The following is an 18,759-nucleotide window of genomic DNA, read 5'->3' as shown; positions in this document are numbered from 1 at the left end:
AACCCCTGTTCTAGAGCAAGAGAGTCGAAGATTAATTTATTATATAAAAGTGAAAAATGTAGGAAGAGCATGTTTTTTCCAGACAAATTATGTTATAGCTATTTGGCTCAATACCGTCCAAAGCATCCCCAACCTAAACTTTAAATAATTTCATTAATAGTAAAACCCAATAATTTCATACACGCTTCACTCTACTTTCACACCATAATTAGCCAAACAGCCATACTAAGCGAAAGGCTGATAGGAGTCTATTTCTAACTTAGCACCTCCATGCAGTTAATTGAGGATCAATTTAGAATCAAATCGTGATTCAAAAAATAAAATAGTTTCCCAACCCTGGTCTCTTACCTATGTGGATATAGTTTTTGCTTTCCGTAATATATGGGAGAGCTCTCATGGTGGCTGATGCTTGTCTGCTCGAGGAAATACGAGGATCATTCGTCTTTGCCTGAAATTAAAGAAACACATACACATGGTTAAATAAATATTACTTAAAAAGTCATGAGTTTTTCCTATTCCATCTTTATCCTGGTTACAGTAGGATGAAGATAAGCTTCACCATTTACATACTGCCAATTAAATGTGCAAGAAGCGGAAGTAAAGCAATGAGCTATAAAGAAACAAAAACATCTGCTGATAGCTCTGCTTGATTTCACCTTAAAAAAATAATTTCAAAAATGTTAAAAGCTTACATTTGAAAAGCGGCCTGTGCTGCCTGTATGAATTGTTAAGAGACTTACAGTGATCGTTAGTTGTGGGTCCCTTGTATTGATTGTTAGCCTTGCCATGCCATTGTTTGCGGTGAAGCCATTCACGGTGCCTGGTTCAACCACAACAGCAACACCTTGTGCCGGAGTGTTGTCAGGATTCACAACTTCGACCTGCCAACACCGACACAAACAGTTCAACAATCAGAAATATGTTTTACTGTCTTATTAGACCACATCTTATAAAGGTCAAAACTCAGTCTTAATAACTTGCTCTGTTCACTAAATATTATGACTTAGATCGTTTATGGTGAAACAAAGCTTAACGGGTACATTTATCAATTTCTCTGGAATCATAATTAAAATCCATGACAGAAAAATTGCTATGGTCTGTTATTGTCATATAATATAGCAAGATAGAAGTAAAGTATAGGTTTCACAATGTAAGAAATTAAAATCAATGTTGAATGACGTGACTTAGTTTAAACATACTCTAAGCTTAAAACCAATTTAATTTCCGGTTAGCATTGGCTCGTGGCTAACGTTGTTGCTAAATTAATGTACAGTTTATTTTGAACAGCTTTATTGAAAGGCGTCTCCGTTGTCAACAATGACGTCACTTCCGGTTTTACGTTAACAATGATTACAGCCGTTAAAATGCATTAAATAAAAAGTCTGAAGAACATGTGGCGGGAGGACCCCCATCGTCAGAGCCACCCGCCATTGAGAGGAGGAGCCAGGGAACAGATACACACAGAGAAGACGGAGTTATATTTCGTATATGGCTTCGCCCTCTAAGGCTATCACTATTGGGTAATCCCCCTGCGCCCCCGCGCAGCACTGAAAACTTGTAGTCCACGCCCACCCTCAGGCCTCCTTCCGGTATAAATAGGAAGGAGGCCCGGCAATCTGCTCCCTCTTTTCTTCAGCAAACCAGCACAGTTACTGAAGCACAGCAATTGAGAATCATCATGAGCAACAACTGCGTCCGCGATTGTCCCTCATGTGGCTCTGGGTTCATAATGAGTTATGACCAGCAGAGATAAAAGCAGTATGCGAATCCTGCCTGGGGTCAGAGCACGCGTACGCGGCTCTAAACCAGCAGGTAGCATGCACACACTGCGCCGTCTCCCCTCGGGCGACAGGAAGCGGAGAGCGGACGCTCTTGCGGCCGAGGAGGACGATTGGCCCGTCCAGGCTTACGAGCCGCGGACGGGGACTCGTATCCCTGGGGCCGAGTGCCGGGCAGGAGTCCGAAGAAAAGCAACTGCTGCCCCGCCTCCCTCCACGGTTCGCCGTTCGGTTCTCCCCTCCCTCCTCTCCTCCGGACGGGGGAGACAGAGTTGGAGCAGGGTGCCAGCTTGGCGGCCGGACATGCTTTCCCCCTCTCCGTCACCACGGCAGCGAATAACATCGCGCTGCTCTCCAACTCGGTGGTGACACTGGTAGAGCGGTCCACCACCGAGGCAGAGGAAATCAGCATGGCGGCCAGCACGGCGCTCATTCTGTGCGCGTCTGTTGCTGTCTCCCAGGCGAGGATTTCCGTGTGGGTGACACAGATCCAGCGCCACCTCTGGCGGAAGCAGGCGTCTGTTACGGAGTCGGCCAGAAAAGTGCTACTGGACGCTCCAATCAGCCCGGATGGGCTGTTTGGACCCCAGTTCCACGCCATGGTGGACTCCATGAAGACGGCCACGGAACAGGCGGACGGCATTCGCCAGCATGTACAGCTGGCTCCAGCCTGCTGAGCGCCCACAGCGGCACCAACGCCCGCAGCAGCTGCGGCGTCCACGCCGGCCACAGGAGGCCGCAAGCGGAGAGACGCCCACAGCAACCGCCTCGGCATCAGACTCGCCCTTCGGCGGCTGCAGGGGCTCCGTCCCATGTCTCCGCTCCCCCACCACCCCAGAGACAGGGTCTCCCGGCGGCGAGTCAAAGGGGAGTGAGGCTCCCCCGCTCCTGGTCTGCTCCGCGAGAGCCTCCGAGGAAGCAGAGCCGGTAATTAAGCCAGCTGCCACTAATCTGTTGATTAAGTAGACAGCAGGGCTCGTTGCTAAAGCCTGGTTTTAACCTGTTGGTTAATAAACTACAGAGCTCGCGGCATTCCTCTGTCCGAGATACGCCTCGTACACACGGCCTTAATAAACCCATGAGCGCCGTTATAACGCCTCATGTGGGCAGCACTGCACACACCTCCATCCATCCCCTGAGCGTGTACGCGCCTCATGATGAGAGTCGGAGTGAGACGCAGCGTGTGGAGGCCCCCGCGCAGCTCTTTCGGTCCAAGCACACCTTGGGTTGCCTCACGGGCAGCGGCGGAAGGGGCTCTGGCGTGGCTCGTCACCATGACGACCAAAAAAACACATCTCGAGCACGTGCGCCCGCTCTCAGAGATATTTCCTGGCTCCTCCCATTTTTGTGTAGAGAAGGCTGGAGCCACTACACAAAGGAGGGATGAGAGTGTGGTTGTCTCTGGACGACCTGCTATTTGCTGGCTCACTCCAGGGAGGAAGTCGCTTTACAGACGGTACATCTCGTATCGCATCTGTCAAAGCCTGGGTTTCATAATAAATTGGAAGAAGAGCTGTCCTCTTCCCTCTCAGACTAACGTTTATCTGGGAGTGGAATTAAACTCAGCCAGCAGAGCGCGGCTCTCGCGGCAGCGAGTGGAAGAACTGACAGCTCTCCTCCGGCGTGTCACAACCCACACAGCCCTCTCCGTGACGTAGCTGCTCGGCGTTGGCGTCAGCTGGTCACGGGATGATCCCCTTGGGTCTCTTCCAACAGGGGGACACTCCAGAGGTGGTTCATTCGCTGCAGAAATTCGCTTATCTTTTCAATTTACACACGGCATCTATTGCACGTCTGTCCGTCCTGAGAGAGGGATCCCTCCTCTGTTGCTCTCCCTGAGGTTTCTCCCATTTTTCCCTTTAAAGTGTGGCTTTTCTCCGGAACGTTTTCCTTGTACGATGTGAGGGTCTAAGGACAGAGGGTCTAAGGACAGAGGGTCTAAGGACAGAGGGTGTCGTATTGTCATACTGATATTCTGTACACACTGTGAAGACCACTGAGACAAATGTAACATTTGTGATATTGGGCTATATAAATAAACATTGATTGATTGATTGATTGCAGAAGCCTGCTGTTTTTAACCTATTGGTTTATAAACTGCAGAGCTCGCGGCATTCCTCTGTCCCAGATATGCCTCCTACACACGGTCATAATAAATCCACGAGCACTGTAATAACGCCTCGTGTGGACAGCATACACACACCTCTCATCCCCTGGGCGTGTACGGGCCTCATGATGAGAGACGGCGTGAAATGCAGCGTGTGGAAACTCCCTCGCAGCCCTTTTGCCTCACGGGCAGCGGCGGCGATGGCGTGGCTCGCCACCATGATGACCATTACGTCTCTCCCCCCTGTAGTTCCATGGGATACAAGAAACACTCCTGTCATCCCAGGAACAGTGTCTTGCGCGGTTTTTACCACCGCTATTTTTCTAAATCTCGGAAAAGAACGGGGGAGTCGCCCCGTTGCTGTACAATCAAACATGTGTTGATTTGCACAGACAACAGGCCACGGCTATGGAAGCAGATACCTCAATCGCCAGGGAGGAGTACGATCTGCGTAGCTTCTGAACGCAGCCAGGCGGCTGCTGTTCTGGGCGCGCACACACGTTGCTCTCCATCAGAGCAATATATATTCCCGGCGAAATTAACAGAGGGGCTCGCAGAACGCAGCAGCCGTATGGAGTATGGAGACTCAGACCTGTGTCACGCACACTGGCGCCTCAGTGGGATTTGGCTTTGGTGTTGCGCGCACTAAAGCAAAGCCCCATTTGAACCTGATCAGGTTCCCCTTAAACTGTTATCAGCCAAAGTAGTACTGCTTTTGGCTCGATCAGCGAAAAGGGTGAGTGATTTGTCTGCTCTCTCTGTGGCTCCGTGATGTCTCCGGATCCAAGGAGATGGCAGTTCAGCTGTTTTACGCCCTAACCCGGCTTCATGCCTAAGGTCATCAGAACTATTTTAGGTCAAGAGTGATCACCCTGGCTGGCTTATTCCCCCCTCCTTACAGGTCGGAGGAAGAAGTCACGTCTCATCTCCTCTGTCCTGTGTGCGCGCTGTCCTGCTATGTGGTGCGCACGGCGGCCTGGCGCCATTCTCAGCGCCTGGTTGTGCACTATAGAGAGCGCTCGATCGGGCAACCTCTATCTGCACAACGGCTGTCACACTGGCTGTGTGAGGCTTTGTCGCAGGCATATGTCTCCTCTGGGGTGGAGCCCCCGGAGAACATCAAAGCGCACTCCACCAGAGGAATTTCCTCCTGCACGGCTTTGCACGGAGGAATGTCAGTGGAAGACATTTACACTGCTGCATCTTGGTCTTCCCCCTGTTCATTTATTCATTTTTATTTGAGAGATGTCTCCCATTCCTCTCTGACACACCCTGTACTGGGTGTCCTGTCGGAGTGAGTGACGTCAGGGAGCCAGCTGTGCGCCCCTCTCCGGCCTCTCGGCACGCGGAGAGCGGCCCTTTTTCCCTGTTATAGGAGGGATGTTCCTTTTTCCTCTGACACACTTTGTATGGAGTGCCTGGTCAGAGTGAGTGACGTCAGGGATCCAGCTGAGCGCTCTCCTACCTGTCTGACAGGCAGAGCCTCTATGATCGCTGGACAAGGTGGGAACTTCATCTCTACTTTCTCACAGCGGCCGGTATGTATTGTTCCCAGCCTTCACCCCGTCGGGAAGATAGGCATGTTTTGCTATGTTCCAGGGACGGTGATGCGCCATTACGCATGGCACAGCAGGCATGGGGTGTTATTGAGCAGGTGTGTCTGTGCTTCTAGTGCCGGGCGGACCCAGTGGGGCGCAGACTACATCATGCTTCGCCCTTAACCCAATAGCGATAGCCTTAGAGGGCGAAGCCATATACGAAATAGAACTGAGGTTACCTACTGTAACCCCAGCTTCTATGAGTAATGGCGCAGCCCTCTAAGCGCTGGGCCCCACTGGCTATACGAATAGCTGAAGAAAAGTTATTTTGTATGGGAGCAGATTGCCGGGCCACCTTCCTATTTATACCAGAAGGAGGCCCGAGGGTGGGGCTCACCATGCGGGTGGGCGTGGACTACAAGTTGTCAGTGCTGCGCAGGGGGATTACCCAATAGCGATAGCTTTGGAGGGCTGCGCCATTTACTCATAGAAGCTGGGGTTACAGTAGGTAACCTCAGTTTTCTCGCCCTCTCTGCTTCCCCCCATGAACATGGCGCTGTATTCCTGAATTGCTCTGTTTGTTTCAAAACCACGTTACTTAATCAAAGTACCCATTTGAACCTTTTCGAGACTACATTGTCTCTTATTTAACTTCCTCCTGGACTCGAGAACAACGACCACGTTACAACAATAACTAAAAAAAAGAGTCACTTTTTTCAGCAATGAAACATTTTCTGTGATGGCAGTTCTTAATACATTAGAGATATAGCCATACTTGTGCTTGTGTTATTATAATGTACTTTTTTATAGTACTTTATAAAGTTAATGCAAAGTACTTTACCACAACTTCGAAGGTCATTCCTGGTTTAAAATATTTGGGAGTTTTCTTGAAGTGGATGGTATAAGGTGATTTGACAATCTGAATATTTCTCAACTCTGCCTCCACCATTTCATCACCTGTTAATAGATGCATAAACAAATCAAAACAGATTAAAGATTATTTTGTTTATAATGTAATTATATCTTTCAAGTGGATACATCATCAGGTTTATTATAGAGACTCAAGGTACATTTTCTAAAAGACGTACAACACTCAAATATAAATAAAAAAAACGTATCCTATCTTTATATATTTATGTTTTCCAACTCTGTCCGTCTTATTTGGGAATAGTCTTAGTCTCTTTCTTACCGTTCTCCGTTAGCACACTGACAGCTACAAATATGGATTTCGTCACCAGTTCTTCAATGTTTCCGATGGTCGTTGTGATGTGCTCTCTCCTCAGCGTGACAGCTCCAACACCTCTCTCAATCTAATGTAACATAGTTCATGTGTCTTAAAATGTAGTATAGTGTTACAGTGAACAGTTGATAGTACTTTACTGAACTTGTAAATTCTGGGTTTTAACGTAGAAAATGCTGGTCTCTCAATTAAAACATCATCAAAATAATGTGTTTTGTCACCACCATTTTTGCCATTGTGGTACACTTTCAACACGCTGAATACATAATATCTGTGAATGCAACATATTAAGTGAATTAACTGCAGATCTTGGAGTTGGAGGAAAAATACTACACATTTTGTGAGTATTTGACTCTTACTGTAAAATGCAGTAAGTGTAGAATGTGCTCACCTGCACTCTCTGAAGAGAACTGGGAAAGCTCCTCTTTTGACCATCATGTATGACCCCAAACACAACGTAGGCCATCCCATTCACCTCTTCACCAAACAAATACCTAAATCAAAGAGACGGAATAGTATACATCAAAACAGAGTAATTTTAAACAAAGTAAAAACAAATGGTTCCTCTAAACAGCAACCTGCATTCATTGCTACAATCAATCCACCAATCAAACAGTCTCCAAAGCCACAACACAAGAACTTTCTCTTACGTGGCTTTAATGTTGACTGTGAGTTCTTGGTCGTCCACGAAGAAGAAAGCTCTCGTAGGATTCAGTTTAACCTCAATACTGGGAAGCACTGAAAAATGATATTTATGGTTTTACCGATTAAATCCAAGGCAAGATATATAGCACCTTTCAACAAAAGGCAAGTCAAGTTCATTACAAAAATGAAAAGCATTAAGAGCATTAAGAAATAGTGTAGCGGAAAACAATTATAAAATGGCATTTAAAAACAGTTATTAAAATACCAAGAGGATCAAAAAAAGATAATAACACAGGTATAAAATACATGAATAAGAGTTACAGTGCAGTGTTAGATGTAACTGTAATGGGAGACTCACCATATTCTTTGACCTCAAACTCTGCTTGAAAGCTCTGCTGTGGGTTCCTCCGGAACCTCGTGACGATCTTCCACAGTCCGAGACTAAACATAGAAACACACAAACACACAATGTTTAAATACAAATGTAGAGAAGTGACAACCCAGCTAGACATTTTTGGTTCTAAAAACATTCTGAGAATGTTACCATTCACTGTTCTAGGCATTGGCGTTTTTATATGTACAAAAGTAGTGGGGCACAAACAACTTAGATGTCTATAAGCTTCTGCAGTGAGGTGCATGGCTGGTGAGGCTCTGGCACTGACTCTTCAGGTTTACAAATATTATATTTTGACCTAAATCAAAATATAATATTATTTTCAAAAGCTTTTTTTGTCTGATGCTTCAATTAATTTTAAACAGACAGTTCAACAGAAGGATACCCAAAACATGTAATTTTATCATTTAAATATTGAATTGTTCTCTCTTAGTAAGATCCCATTTTCAATACAATTGCAGTCGTACCTTGACTTGAAGATTAAGTCCATTTGCCTATCCTTCTGGACAAAAATCTCTATTACTTTTTTGTAAAAGTCGTCCTTATCATCTTGTAGTTTCAAAAGTCATAAATCTAATCTAATCAATAGATTTATGATTCGAAAATTATAAAAGTAGGGTAGACATGTTGATATTATCCGGCTGAACAAAACGTGCATTTATCTAACAGGTTTGTTTCCCACAGATCTTATTTGGAGCTATTTTCTAACATCCTATGGAGAAATCTCATTGCTTTTTTGTCGAGGGAAGCCATGCGCAGCTTACTTCCGGGTTTTAAGACGCGTCACTGCAGCTCTCTCGCATGCTCTCTCGTCTCCTCTTCACACACCACACTTTTCGCGGCACACGTACTTACAGCCAATCAGCTCTGAATTATGTGAGATGACGTATGGTGGGGATGGCAGCACTTTGCCCCTATGGTCATTATTTTGTTGCCACACACATTAACTAGGAAAATACTCTGAGCATGCGCAGTGTAGTTTTTACAGTCACCGTTCACTTAGACAGTAAGAGGGAGGGGCAGGATCGGGTTTTGTCCCAGATGGCTCTAAACAGCTCAACAGGCACAAACTCTAGACACTAATTAGAAGAACACAGACTAAAACAGCAATGTACAGACGAATCAGATGACGTTTTAATTAATTTTTAATCCATAAATGTTAAGAATGTTTTTAGAGAACGTTCTCCTACCTTTCAGAAGAACATTCTGGGAACCAAAATAAAACGTCCCGCTGAAAACGTTTTAAGAATAGTAGGGCATAATGTTCTAACAATGTTATCAAAAAACATCTTAAGGTTATCACCAACCATTTTAAGAATGTTTTTAAAGACCGTTATCCTACGTTTCAGAAGAACATTCTGGGAACCACACGGAAAATATGGTGACATCATATTTTTTTTAAAACATCCTTTTCAAACAAAAGCAACAAGTTTGTTTTTTAAAGCGCTCTAGAAATAAATCTGACGTTGACCATGATCGTGTTAATATTTGCCATCACAGGAACGTTTTATAAAAAAAGAATAACATCCTGAAAACATTTTCAGAATGTTGCTTGGAGAATGTTTTTCATTAGTTACATTATCATGTAACATGTCTTTTTAAGTTAACCTTAAACCTTATAAGAACATTATTTGAAATAATAAACATCCTAAAAAGGTTATTTGAACATCAGATTAAAACGTTTCTTTAGAACATTATTAGAATGAAAATGAAAAAAATGTGCTGCTGAAAATAATTATTAGTGCCCTACAGAGAGCAGTCACCACAGAAACACTTTAAAGGTGGGGTAGGTAAGTTTGAGAAACCGGCTCGAGATCGCTAGAATTTGAAAATACACAGCCGGAGAAAATCTGCCACTTCCTTATAGAGCCCCTCCTCCAACACACACGACCAATGAGGGCACGAGATAAGTTTGTGCCCCGATGGAAGGCTGACAGGCAGGTAAACGGATTGGTTGTACTTTTTACAGTATTACGGCTTCTACAGATGACATTTTTTTATGGATTTGTTGTCAAAGCACTTAAGATATTCATTGCTATCGGTATGTTAAGAGAATTCCATGGAATATAACAAAAAGTATATCTCGAGCCAGTTTCTGAAACTTACCTACCCCACCTTTAAAGGTCTAAAATGAAACGTGTTCAGGTTAGTACCGTAGTAGGAAGTACAAGTATTAGTATTGTGTATTTTTCCACTAATTAGTTTTACTGTACAGTTCATAGGAAAAAAATGTGGCCTATTTCTGTTGAATCTGTCCATTTACAATTACAGTAACGTTTGGATTGTAATAGATAAAGAAATGAATAAATTAAATATTGTGAGATGAAAATATAATGACTACAAGAAGACTGTGCTATCAATCCTTAATCATTTCAGCCAGAAAGTGAATATGCTACTTTAGTACATTCAGATGTGAAATGTAAAAGTTTAAATTGCATGATCTCTATAGTAGATTTAGCCTTCAAAGCAAAGATGGCCCTTTTTGCAATCTAGTTTATCCTGTTAGTCTGTCTCATCATGTAGGCACATTATGTATAATTTGAAATCCAAACTTGTTGGTTTATCAGTATTTATATATAACAGAGACTGAAAAAAAAAAAAAACACTATATTCGGCTGATTCTAATTCACACCTGGATAGGGACTATGGATATTAAGTTAGCCTCTTTGAATATTAAAATCTCCTAATTTGGGATCAATGAAGTACATCTTATTATCTTATCTTAACAGAACTACGCCTCTACATTGCGTACAGCGCCCATTCATAGTTGAAGTGCCCCGGGGGACAGGGGGATTTTCTGAACTGACACTTGACCTGCCGTGACAAAAAAGCACTACCTGACGATAATTAGCCATCACCATGTCAAACTAACAAAGTTAAGTTTTAATTGTGATTATTACAGCTTACAGATCATGAAAATCACTAATCCTGTATTTAAAAATAGCACAATATTAGATAAGACCAATCAAAACAGGATTTATAATACAGATATTTTGACCTTCTGAAAAGTTTGTTCATTTATTTACTAAAATCTTGCCTAGGGCAGCAAATTGGTCAGAAAGTAAAACTCAACATCCACTTCTTCTGTTGACATAACAAATAGTCATACTCACAACCCTATATCTTCAGTTTATGTCGTTCTGATCCAGTGTTTTTCCCTTACATTCATCATCTTGGAAGTCTTTCTTACAAGATATTTTGGTTAGTTATTTTTCAAACACTACATTTGCAACATGGAAATGCATTGTAGAGAACCCAACATAAACAAGATCGACTACTAACCTGACAAGTTCACCGAGTTGGTATTTTCCAGAGTGGATCCCTGATATCCAAGAGACTCCATAAAGTGGTAAAATGATGCCTTCAGGGGTCTAAAAAATAACAATATATAAAAAAACAGGTGAGCAGCAGCACGTGAACACATCAGCAGCAGCATTAGCGAGGCAGAGGCAGGCAGATCTGGCAGCTTAAATAGAGCGGCATGTTTAGGAGAATGTGTTTGGTTGGTTGTAAGAGGGACGAGGTGCGTCACGTGTTAATGTATCATGGTGCTCGAGTTGACTGTCTGAACTAGCTCGCAGGCTTCGCCCTTTTTAATGCATGTCTCCATGTGCTTGGTCATTGTCTCCATTGAGACTTTTTCAATTTCAGCTACTCCTTAAATATATCTATCTACAATTTAAGGAAGTGGCTGTTTAATAAGCAAATCAACCACTAGAGCAGGGGTCTCCAACACGTCGATCGCAAGCTACCGGTAGCTCGCGAGCCCTCAATAGCTCGCCAAGCAAATCCAAAATGTAAAAAATATACACAAAAAAAGGAAATAAAATAAAAATAATCTACGCATGAACGAAACCTCAATCATAGCGAATTCTAGGCATAATGCCTGGCAAACTTATCTAGTATCCTATCCATGTGAACCTGCTTTATTTGGGGGTGGACCTCACATACTCTAGGGTGGTCCGGGGGCATGCTCTCCCGGGACAATTTTGTTTTTAAATGTTGAAGTTAAATACATCAAGCTGGTGCACTTTGAGCAGACTACACATTTTCTTGGATTTGTTAACACCATTGTCCTGAACAAATATTTGTAGAAAGGCAGAACAAGACCCAAAACAGCTCAGAAGAAGGGTTAAAGGTAAGCATAATGTTAAAATGTGCTAAATATATACACTGCAAAAGCAAAAAACAAAACAAAAAAAAGAGGAATAAAAGTAGCTCACGACTTGTTTTATTTTTTGAAAGTAGCTCTCATCCTAAAAAAGTTGGAGACCCCTGCACTAGAGGGTAGAAAGTGATAGGAAAGGTGTTCCTAAAGTAACACATCCCAACAACTCACAAGGTTGGCTGTGTTTTTATTTTTATTTTGATCATTTCCGGGGAATTAAGAATTTGTAATACAAAGAGCCTTGGTATATGTGCTTATCAAAAATCGGAAAACAATACCACAATCTCAGTGTCAATATCCTCTTGGTTGTAGTCACCACTCTCCACGGGCTCCATACGGGGAGTAACAGAAAATATCCTGTAAAGAACTGACATAGAAAAAGAGTGGACTTAAGACTTTACTTTTTGATAAAGCTTATAGTTGGGGCTGGCTAGGGTTATGGTTATGGTTAGACGTACTTTGGACCAGCCCCTAGTCATAGTGCTATAGGCTTATGGCGCGTTTCCACTGCAGCGTGGAGAGCTGTGACGTCAGCGGCCCGTTTTTGGTTGCGTTTCCACTTGGCCTAGTACCGGCTAGCGGGTCTTAATTCACAGTTTTTCTGGCCCCATAAAATCGTGGTTCTAGGGCCAGGAACAACCAGGCTGAGTCGGGCTGAGTATGCTAAACTAGAGAGAGAATCGCTGGCAAGGGGGCTACAACTACAACAAGATGAACATATTTGACCGTGATTTAATTGTAATACACGTTTCAAAATGATGCCGAAGTAACAACATACTGATACCGGTTAGTAATACCAATTAATGCTTTGACAAGTCTGCAGACAGACGGCAGGCGCAGAACCTTTTAAAATGCGTGTTGTCTAATGGAGATTGGCTAAGCTAACGCAGTTTATGCTCCGACCGTCCACACTAACAACAACGGCCTATCCAGACATAAATAAACCAGCGACTGTATTCGCTATGACACAGGCAGTCTGTGGTTTGTACTTGTTTAACTTTTATCTAGTTTTCTGAACAGATATGAAGAGCTGTGGGCTCTGAGTGCTAAGAGCTAACGTGTTGTTTTTCTGGGGTTCTCATTGAAGATGACGTCACGGCTCCGCCTACACTGCGTTACTATAGTTACTACCCCAGTTCCTAAACTGTAATAGAAACGCGCCATAAAGTGAGCCGGTCCTAACAAGGCCTAACGAGGCCTAGCCATACCGAGGGAGGCCGAGCGAGGCCATGTAGTGGAAACGCGCCATTAGACTGCCTCTCTTTTCCACTGCCTCTCTATCTTTATGCACTGATCTCCAATACATAATAACTTGGCTAGTCCACATTTTTCGCACTCTTTCGTCTTGCAAAAAGCCACATTCAATCATTGTATCTACACTATTGTGGTTGAACCTGTTGCAGTTGTCCTAATTGAAGTCCGCTGCTACTATGTTTTAAAGGTCCCCTATTATACTCTTTTCCAACAATACATTATAGGTCTCAGCTGTGGCGAGCCGTGACTTTTATACCTAGGCCCTCTGACCCCCAACCCTTCGCTTGAAAAGTTATTAAGTCACAGCGTATACTTCAGCGGAATATCAAAACAACGGCACGGGGTGCAAAACGCATCAATGAAAGCGACCCTCTACCACACAAAACGACACCTGTAAATAACCCAATTTGTGTTCTTTGAAATTGAAAAGGATATTGCATTGTGTGTGTTACTTTCGTTGCAGTTGTATGTCTTAAGTGTAATTTGGCATGCTTTTATTTTGAAGGCGAATTTACGCTGTTGACAGGAATTTGCTGTTGCTATGGAAACAAGAAAAGCTTCACAGCCCATTTAGAGGGAAGATATGATTGGTCAATTGTAGCCTACTGTCATTTGACATTACTCTCTCGTTCAGTTACTGTAGCGGGCCCATTTACAGCAGGACCACCTAGAGGAGCTTCTTTCATTTAACCCTTCACATTCAAACAGAAACTGAATAGGCAGATTCAAAGGATTTATTTATTTGGAAATGTTATTTTAAATACAATTAAATCAAGTTATTTTGGTAAAACTAATGACAAATATAACTAAAAATATATATATTTTTAAATATTATTTTGTAGAACATCTTAGGCCCTGACGACTCGCCACTGGGTATATAAAATATGTCTCTGAAGTGTTTGGCTCAAAACACCAAACAGATCATTGCAGCATCCCATAATCCCCTCTGTTTCAGCCCTGTTTCAAAAGTGCTGATTCTCTGTCTGTTACTTTAGATGAAAATAAGGAGCCCCTCCCCACGCCCCTCTGAGAGATATTTGGTTAAAAAGAACACAATGGTGCTCTAGGAGGAGATTCAGGTGATAAGGGGGGGGGGGGGGGGGGGTTACCTTGGTTGGTGATTGGCTAATGGTTACACAAGCATACAAATACATTATGACGTCAAAAAGTGCCCTTAAAAAAATGTTTTTTATGCTGGATCAGGACAAAAAGAGAGCAAATATTTATTACTGAAACTCTCCGAAGGGGACACATATGTATATATAAAATACATATAAAAGTGGATTTTGCACAATAGGTGACCTTAAAGTCATATCGTTTTATTTTTTCACTGATTAATTGTGAGTTATTATCCTAATCAGTCCCTGTTGGAACATTTGTAATTTGTGATATAGGGCTTTATGGATAAATATTACTTGATTTGTTGATTAATGAATAAACTCACCTCTGCTATTGGGGGTGTAGAGGGTCTTGTCAGTTTGGATGAAGATATACCCAGACTGAAAGGAGACCAGGACAACCTTCTCAAGCAATCGGTCAGGGAACTGAGCGTGCAGATACACATACTGCTTAATGCTGGGATCCTGACTGAATTCTCCAGTAGGGATCTGAATCATTATGAAGAAATACAAACAGTGCATTAGGAGCAGGGTGTGTACATGATGTGCATTTTTTAATTAATAGATCATCTTAGAAAATGCAACCGAGTTATAGCGCATCATTTACCATTATCTGTACCAGCGCCTGGAAGTTATCTGTACTGGTAAGCGTCACAGATGCAGTTGCCAGCCTCTTGTTTTTGGTTGGATGGTTCCACACACAGATGTCCACCCTTTTGTCTGCACCTGTGCAGTCCTGACACTCCACAAAAATATTTTCTGCTGTGTTTACTCTCAACAAGTTGGGGGCAGACATCACCTCCCTGCAAAGCGGGGGCGGAAAAGAAGATATATATTAATGTGATGTCACTGAGCAGAAAGAACCACATGCTGTTTTGGATGTACTGAAAAAAAAGAGTTCAACAATATTACTTCAGTTCACACACAAAACAACCTTTTTTAAATGAATTACTCACCTTGAATTAATAATGCCTCCATTTATTTCCATTCACAGGACGGGTTTGAAGTGTTTCAAATAGTAACGTTTAAAAGAATATTCATGTGTTTTGGAAATAGTGAGCATACAAATAAATATATGGGATACTGCAGTGGTTCCCGACCTTTTTCAGTCAGGCCCCCCTTGTGTAATTGGAAATATTTTCGAGCCCCCCCTTATCCGGTTCCCAGAATTAATTGTATATAGTTGTAAAAACATTACATTTTCTCTGCTATTAATAACGAGACAAAAAGATCCAACTATAATTTTATATTTTATTATGGATTGAACATGAACGAAAGTGCTTGTATTGGCAGATGATCCTGTGCCACTGTGAAATAATGAGGCCTAATTGAAACAATTACAAATACTGCTTATCGATCCGGTTCTTTAACAGTATTTTTATAGGTTATTTTTGTTCTTTTTTAGTGGACAAACTAAACAAATTAGAAACAGAATTCACATTTATTCATTTGCTGTATAGTGTGGATTATGGGCTGCTAGCACACATAACATATACCTGCAGTGGTGATAGTAACAACGTAGATTTACTCAAGTACTGTACTTATTTTGAGGTACTTAAGTATTTCCACTTTTGCTTCTTTGTAATTCTGCTCCTCTACGGTCCAGAGGTTCATGAGTTTTGTGTATGTGCTTAAAGTGAATGTCCAGCATAGATTGCACACACAATGAGTAATCTATTGATTACATTGACAAAGATCCAGCACTGGATCAACACAATATTTCATCATATCTCTAGACCAGGGGTCGGCACCTCCTGGCACGTATGCCACAATTGGCACGCGGCACCGTAACCAGTAGCACACTAGGAATTCTGGGATGGGTGGCGCAGTGGTCTGTGCATCTCATCATCAGATCAAGGGGGGGTGCTGGGGAACTCCAGTTCGAAACCCGCTCCTGCCGCCACTGCGTCAGGCCGTTGTGTCCTTGGGCGAGATACTTCACCCAGATTTGCTCTTGTGGGTAATGTCCACAGTACATGTATAATATCAATGTGTACTTGTAAAAGCGCCTCGATGACTTCGAGGCGTGAAGATGGACGGTGTGGCGCAGTGCGCTGTGCAATGATCATCAGATCAAGGGGTGAAACCTGCCGCTGCTGCGTCTGTAAAGCCGGTGTGTCCTTGGGCAAGACACTTCACATGAACTTGCTCCTGTGGGTATTGTCCACAGTGATGCAATGCATGTATAAAAAAATATGTGTAATGTGTATTTGTAAAGCGCTTTGAGCATCTGGAAAGGCGCTATAATAAATGTAAGGTATTATTAATAAGTGAAATAAGTGTGCAAAATATCTAAATTGTATTTTCGGATCCTGAACGAGACCGCCGCCAGAGCGCGTCTCCCCGTTGCAGAAGGAAGCCATGCACGCAACGCAGCCCCGCTCTCTAACTCCAGGCGACTTTCTGCCGCTTTCCTCCGTGGTGCAGTGCTGATCGTTCCACCATGGAGGAAAGCTGCTGCGCCGGCATTTAACAAATTGCAGTACCCATAAGGAGCTGTACAAATGCCGCAATTTTTTGCGTGGCTGCGATTTGCTCATCTCTCAACAAAATAATATGCTACAAAGGGGCGGACTGGCCATCTGTGGCATCTGGCCTTATTATTATGCCGTTTGAACCAATTATTTTAATTTGTTTAAACGGCATCATGTAAGTTGCGCTGAAAGAAAGAGGTCCACACACTGCTTCCCGCCCTCGTGTTTACAGTTCACGAGCGTTGTCAATTCACGATTGTCGGCACGCTGATCAAAACATAAACATTTTTGAATGTCACTTCATATCAAAAAGTTTGCCGACCCCTGCTCTAGACCCTTGCTCTGTGGCATTTTGCATCGTTTTGCAAACTCTAAACAAAAAATGAGGCCAACTTATTGGCATCATTTGAAACACCACATGACCTTGCATTTTGTAACACAGAGTGGACTGTAGCTCCTCATTATGAAAGATACAAGTTAAGGTAAATCCAAAAGCTTTTTGAATAATATGAATGTAGCGACCACCAATAGTTGCTCCCATTACAGTTTAACCAATAACAATGTGTATACCAGGAAGATGAGCAAAAACAAAACAAAATATATCGTTGTTTTCTGAGAAATTATTCCAGCAGAGCTGAAGTTAGTAAAGGTACGACATGTCGACTTACAATGGAGCTCCATCAGCACGAGAAGTCAGGAAGACGAAGGCCAGAGAGGCCAGCAGCCATAGCAGAGTCTTCCTCATCCTCCTACCTGATCCTGATCCGCTGTCAGTGAAGTGGTGCAGCATCCTCCTTTTATCCTCTCACTGCCACCTCACCTCATGTAGTCTTTCTGTACATGTGTACGAACACAACCACATACACACCATTTCCCAGCAGCAGTTGAGAAACTGATAAACATGAGGTCCACTTTGAGGAAAAAGATAAACAGTAGAAAATCAATACGGGGTTAACATGTTTGACTAACTTTGGAGCATAAAGTTGAATGACCAGTTCAAAATTGCTATCAAATAACTTCTGCATTTATGTTTTCTTTTTAAATTTGTTCTTCTTTTCTTGTTTGGGAAATGTTACTAATGTTTAATTATGATACAGTACTGTAGCATTCAGTCTTCCTACAGTCAATGTTAGAGGAAAAAGAAAGAAAGCGGCCAGAGGGTTTGTCCATCATGTTGGAGGGAGAGGGTTTGTGCACATGTTGATATTGATGCTTATTGGATTCAATCCAAAAGGACTTATACACATTTTAAATCACGTTTAAAATGGCACATTTTTCATTTGACATGTATCAGTTGGCCAGATTTACAGTCTATCAAAAGTTCAAAGTTGGTTTCAATTGTTAGACACCATTGTTTGGTCTCACATCTCTTATGAGTTTACACCTAACAGGAAAGTAAGAAAAGAAAATGATTCTGTCTACAACTGCTATAGTAGAGTAAGCTTATCTCTCTACAATTTGACATTAAGTCTTCATGTTTCCATTCATTCTTGATAAGCCTCACACTGTGATCAAAACTTCTGAAGCAATGGAGACAGGACTTTGATGCCAAACACTGACGGTTTATTTGGAGAACAAGATAAAGCAATATAACACCTCTATCAGCTGACGCCAACAGGCAGAATAGGGAGACACAACGCTGAGAGCACAGCAGCCCAAGGTTGCAGGAGATCATTGTACAAACTGATAAACTGGCTCAACGTTATGGGCCTAGGAAAAATATTTCCCCAACAGTTCTAAACCTTTTTATCAATTTTGATAAACAAAACATACCACAATAATGACATTTTTCAAATCACTAATACATTAGATTCTTCAGAAAGGGTGTTGGCATTCCACTCATTTGAAAACAAACATATTAATAAAACATTTCAGATTGAAACAGTCAATCACAATCCTACAAAAATATATTCCATAGTGTTTGGAGTAAAAGTATAACAATTAACATACATGAAATAAGACAGGAATACAATAACACAAATCATTTAATCCAAGCAAACTTTATCATGTATTTATCAATTAGCAATATTATAAATGTGTATT

At 42.4% G+C, this 18,759-nt stretch overlaps 1 protein-coding gene across 2 annotated transcripts in view; it reads right to left on the bottom strand.

Annotated features, from left to right (window-relative positions):
* LOC117454963 (complement C3-like) overlaps positions 1–17,524 on the bottom strand; it is a 45,459-nt gene extending 27,935 nt beyond the window's left edge. The window contains exons 1-12 of one of the 2 annotated variants that reach the window (XM_034094271.2): positions 17,385–17,524; positions 14,850–15,045; positions 14,569–14,731; positions 12,149–12,237; positions 10,985–11,073; positions 7,667–7,749; positions 7,314–7,401; positions 7,055–7,157; positions 6,613–6,733; positions 6,265–6,380; positions 741–881; positions 349–448 (exon numbers count right to left, since the gene is read on the bottom strand). In XM_034094271.2, the coding sequence (XP_033950162.1) occupies positions 349–448; positions 741–881; positions 6,265–6,380; positions 6,613–6,733; positions 7,055–7,157; positions 7,314–7,401; positions 7,667–7,749; positions 10,985–11,073; positions 12,149–12,237; positions 14,569–14,731; positions 14,850–15,045; positions 17,385–17,506 (1,411 nt within the window). In that variant the 5' untranslated portion in view covers positions 17,507–17,524. Of the gene's footprint in view, positions 1–348; positions 449–740; positions 882–6,264; positions 6,381–6,612; positions 6,734–7,054; positions 7,158–7,313; positions 7,402–7,666; positions 7,750–10,984; positions 11,074–12,148; positions 12,238–14,568; positions 14,732–14,849; positions 15,046–17,384 lie in introns of those variants that run through there. The other variant, XM_034094272.2, reaches the window with a different exon arrangement.
* Between the last annotated feature and the right edge of the window lie 1,235 nt (positions 17,525–18,759).

Source organism: Pseudochaenichthys georgianus, chromosome 11, assembly GCF_902827115.2.
Source record: "Pseudochaenichthys georgianus chromosome 11, fPseGeo1.2, whole genome shotgun sequence".
NCBI lineage: Eukaryota > Metazoa > Chordata > Actinopteri > Perciformes > Channichthyidae > Pseudochaenichthys > Pseudochaenichthys georgianus.
The sequence above is the reverse complement of the archived record's forward strand: the minus strand, read 5'-3'. Positions and strand labels throughout refer to the sequence as shown.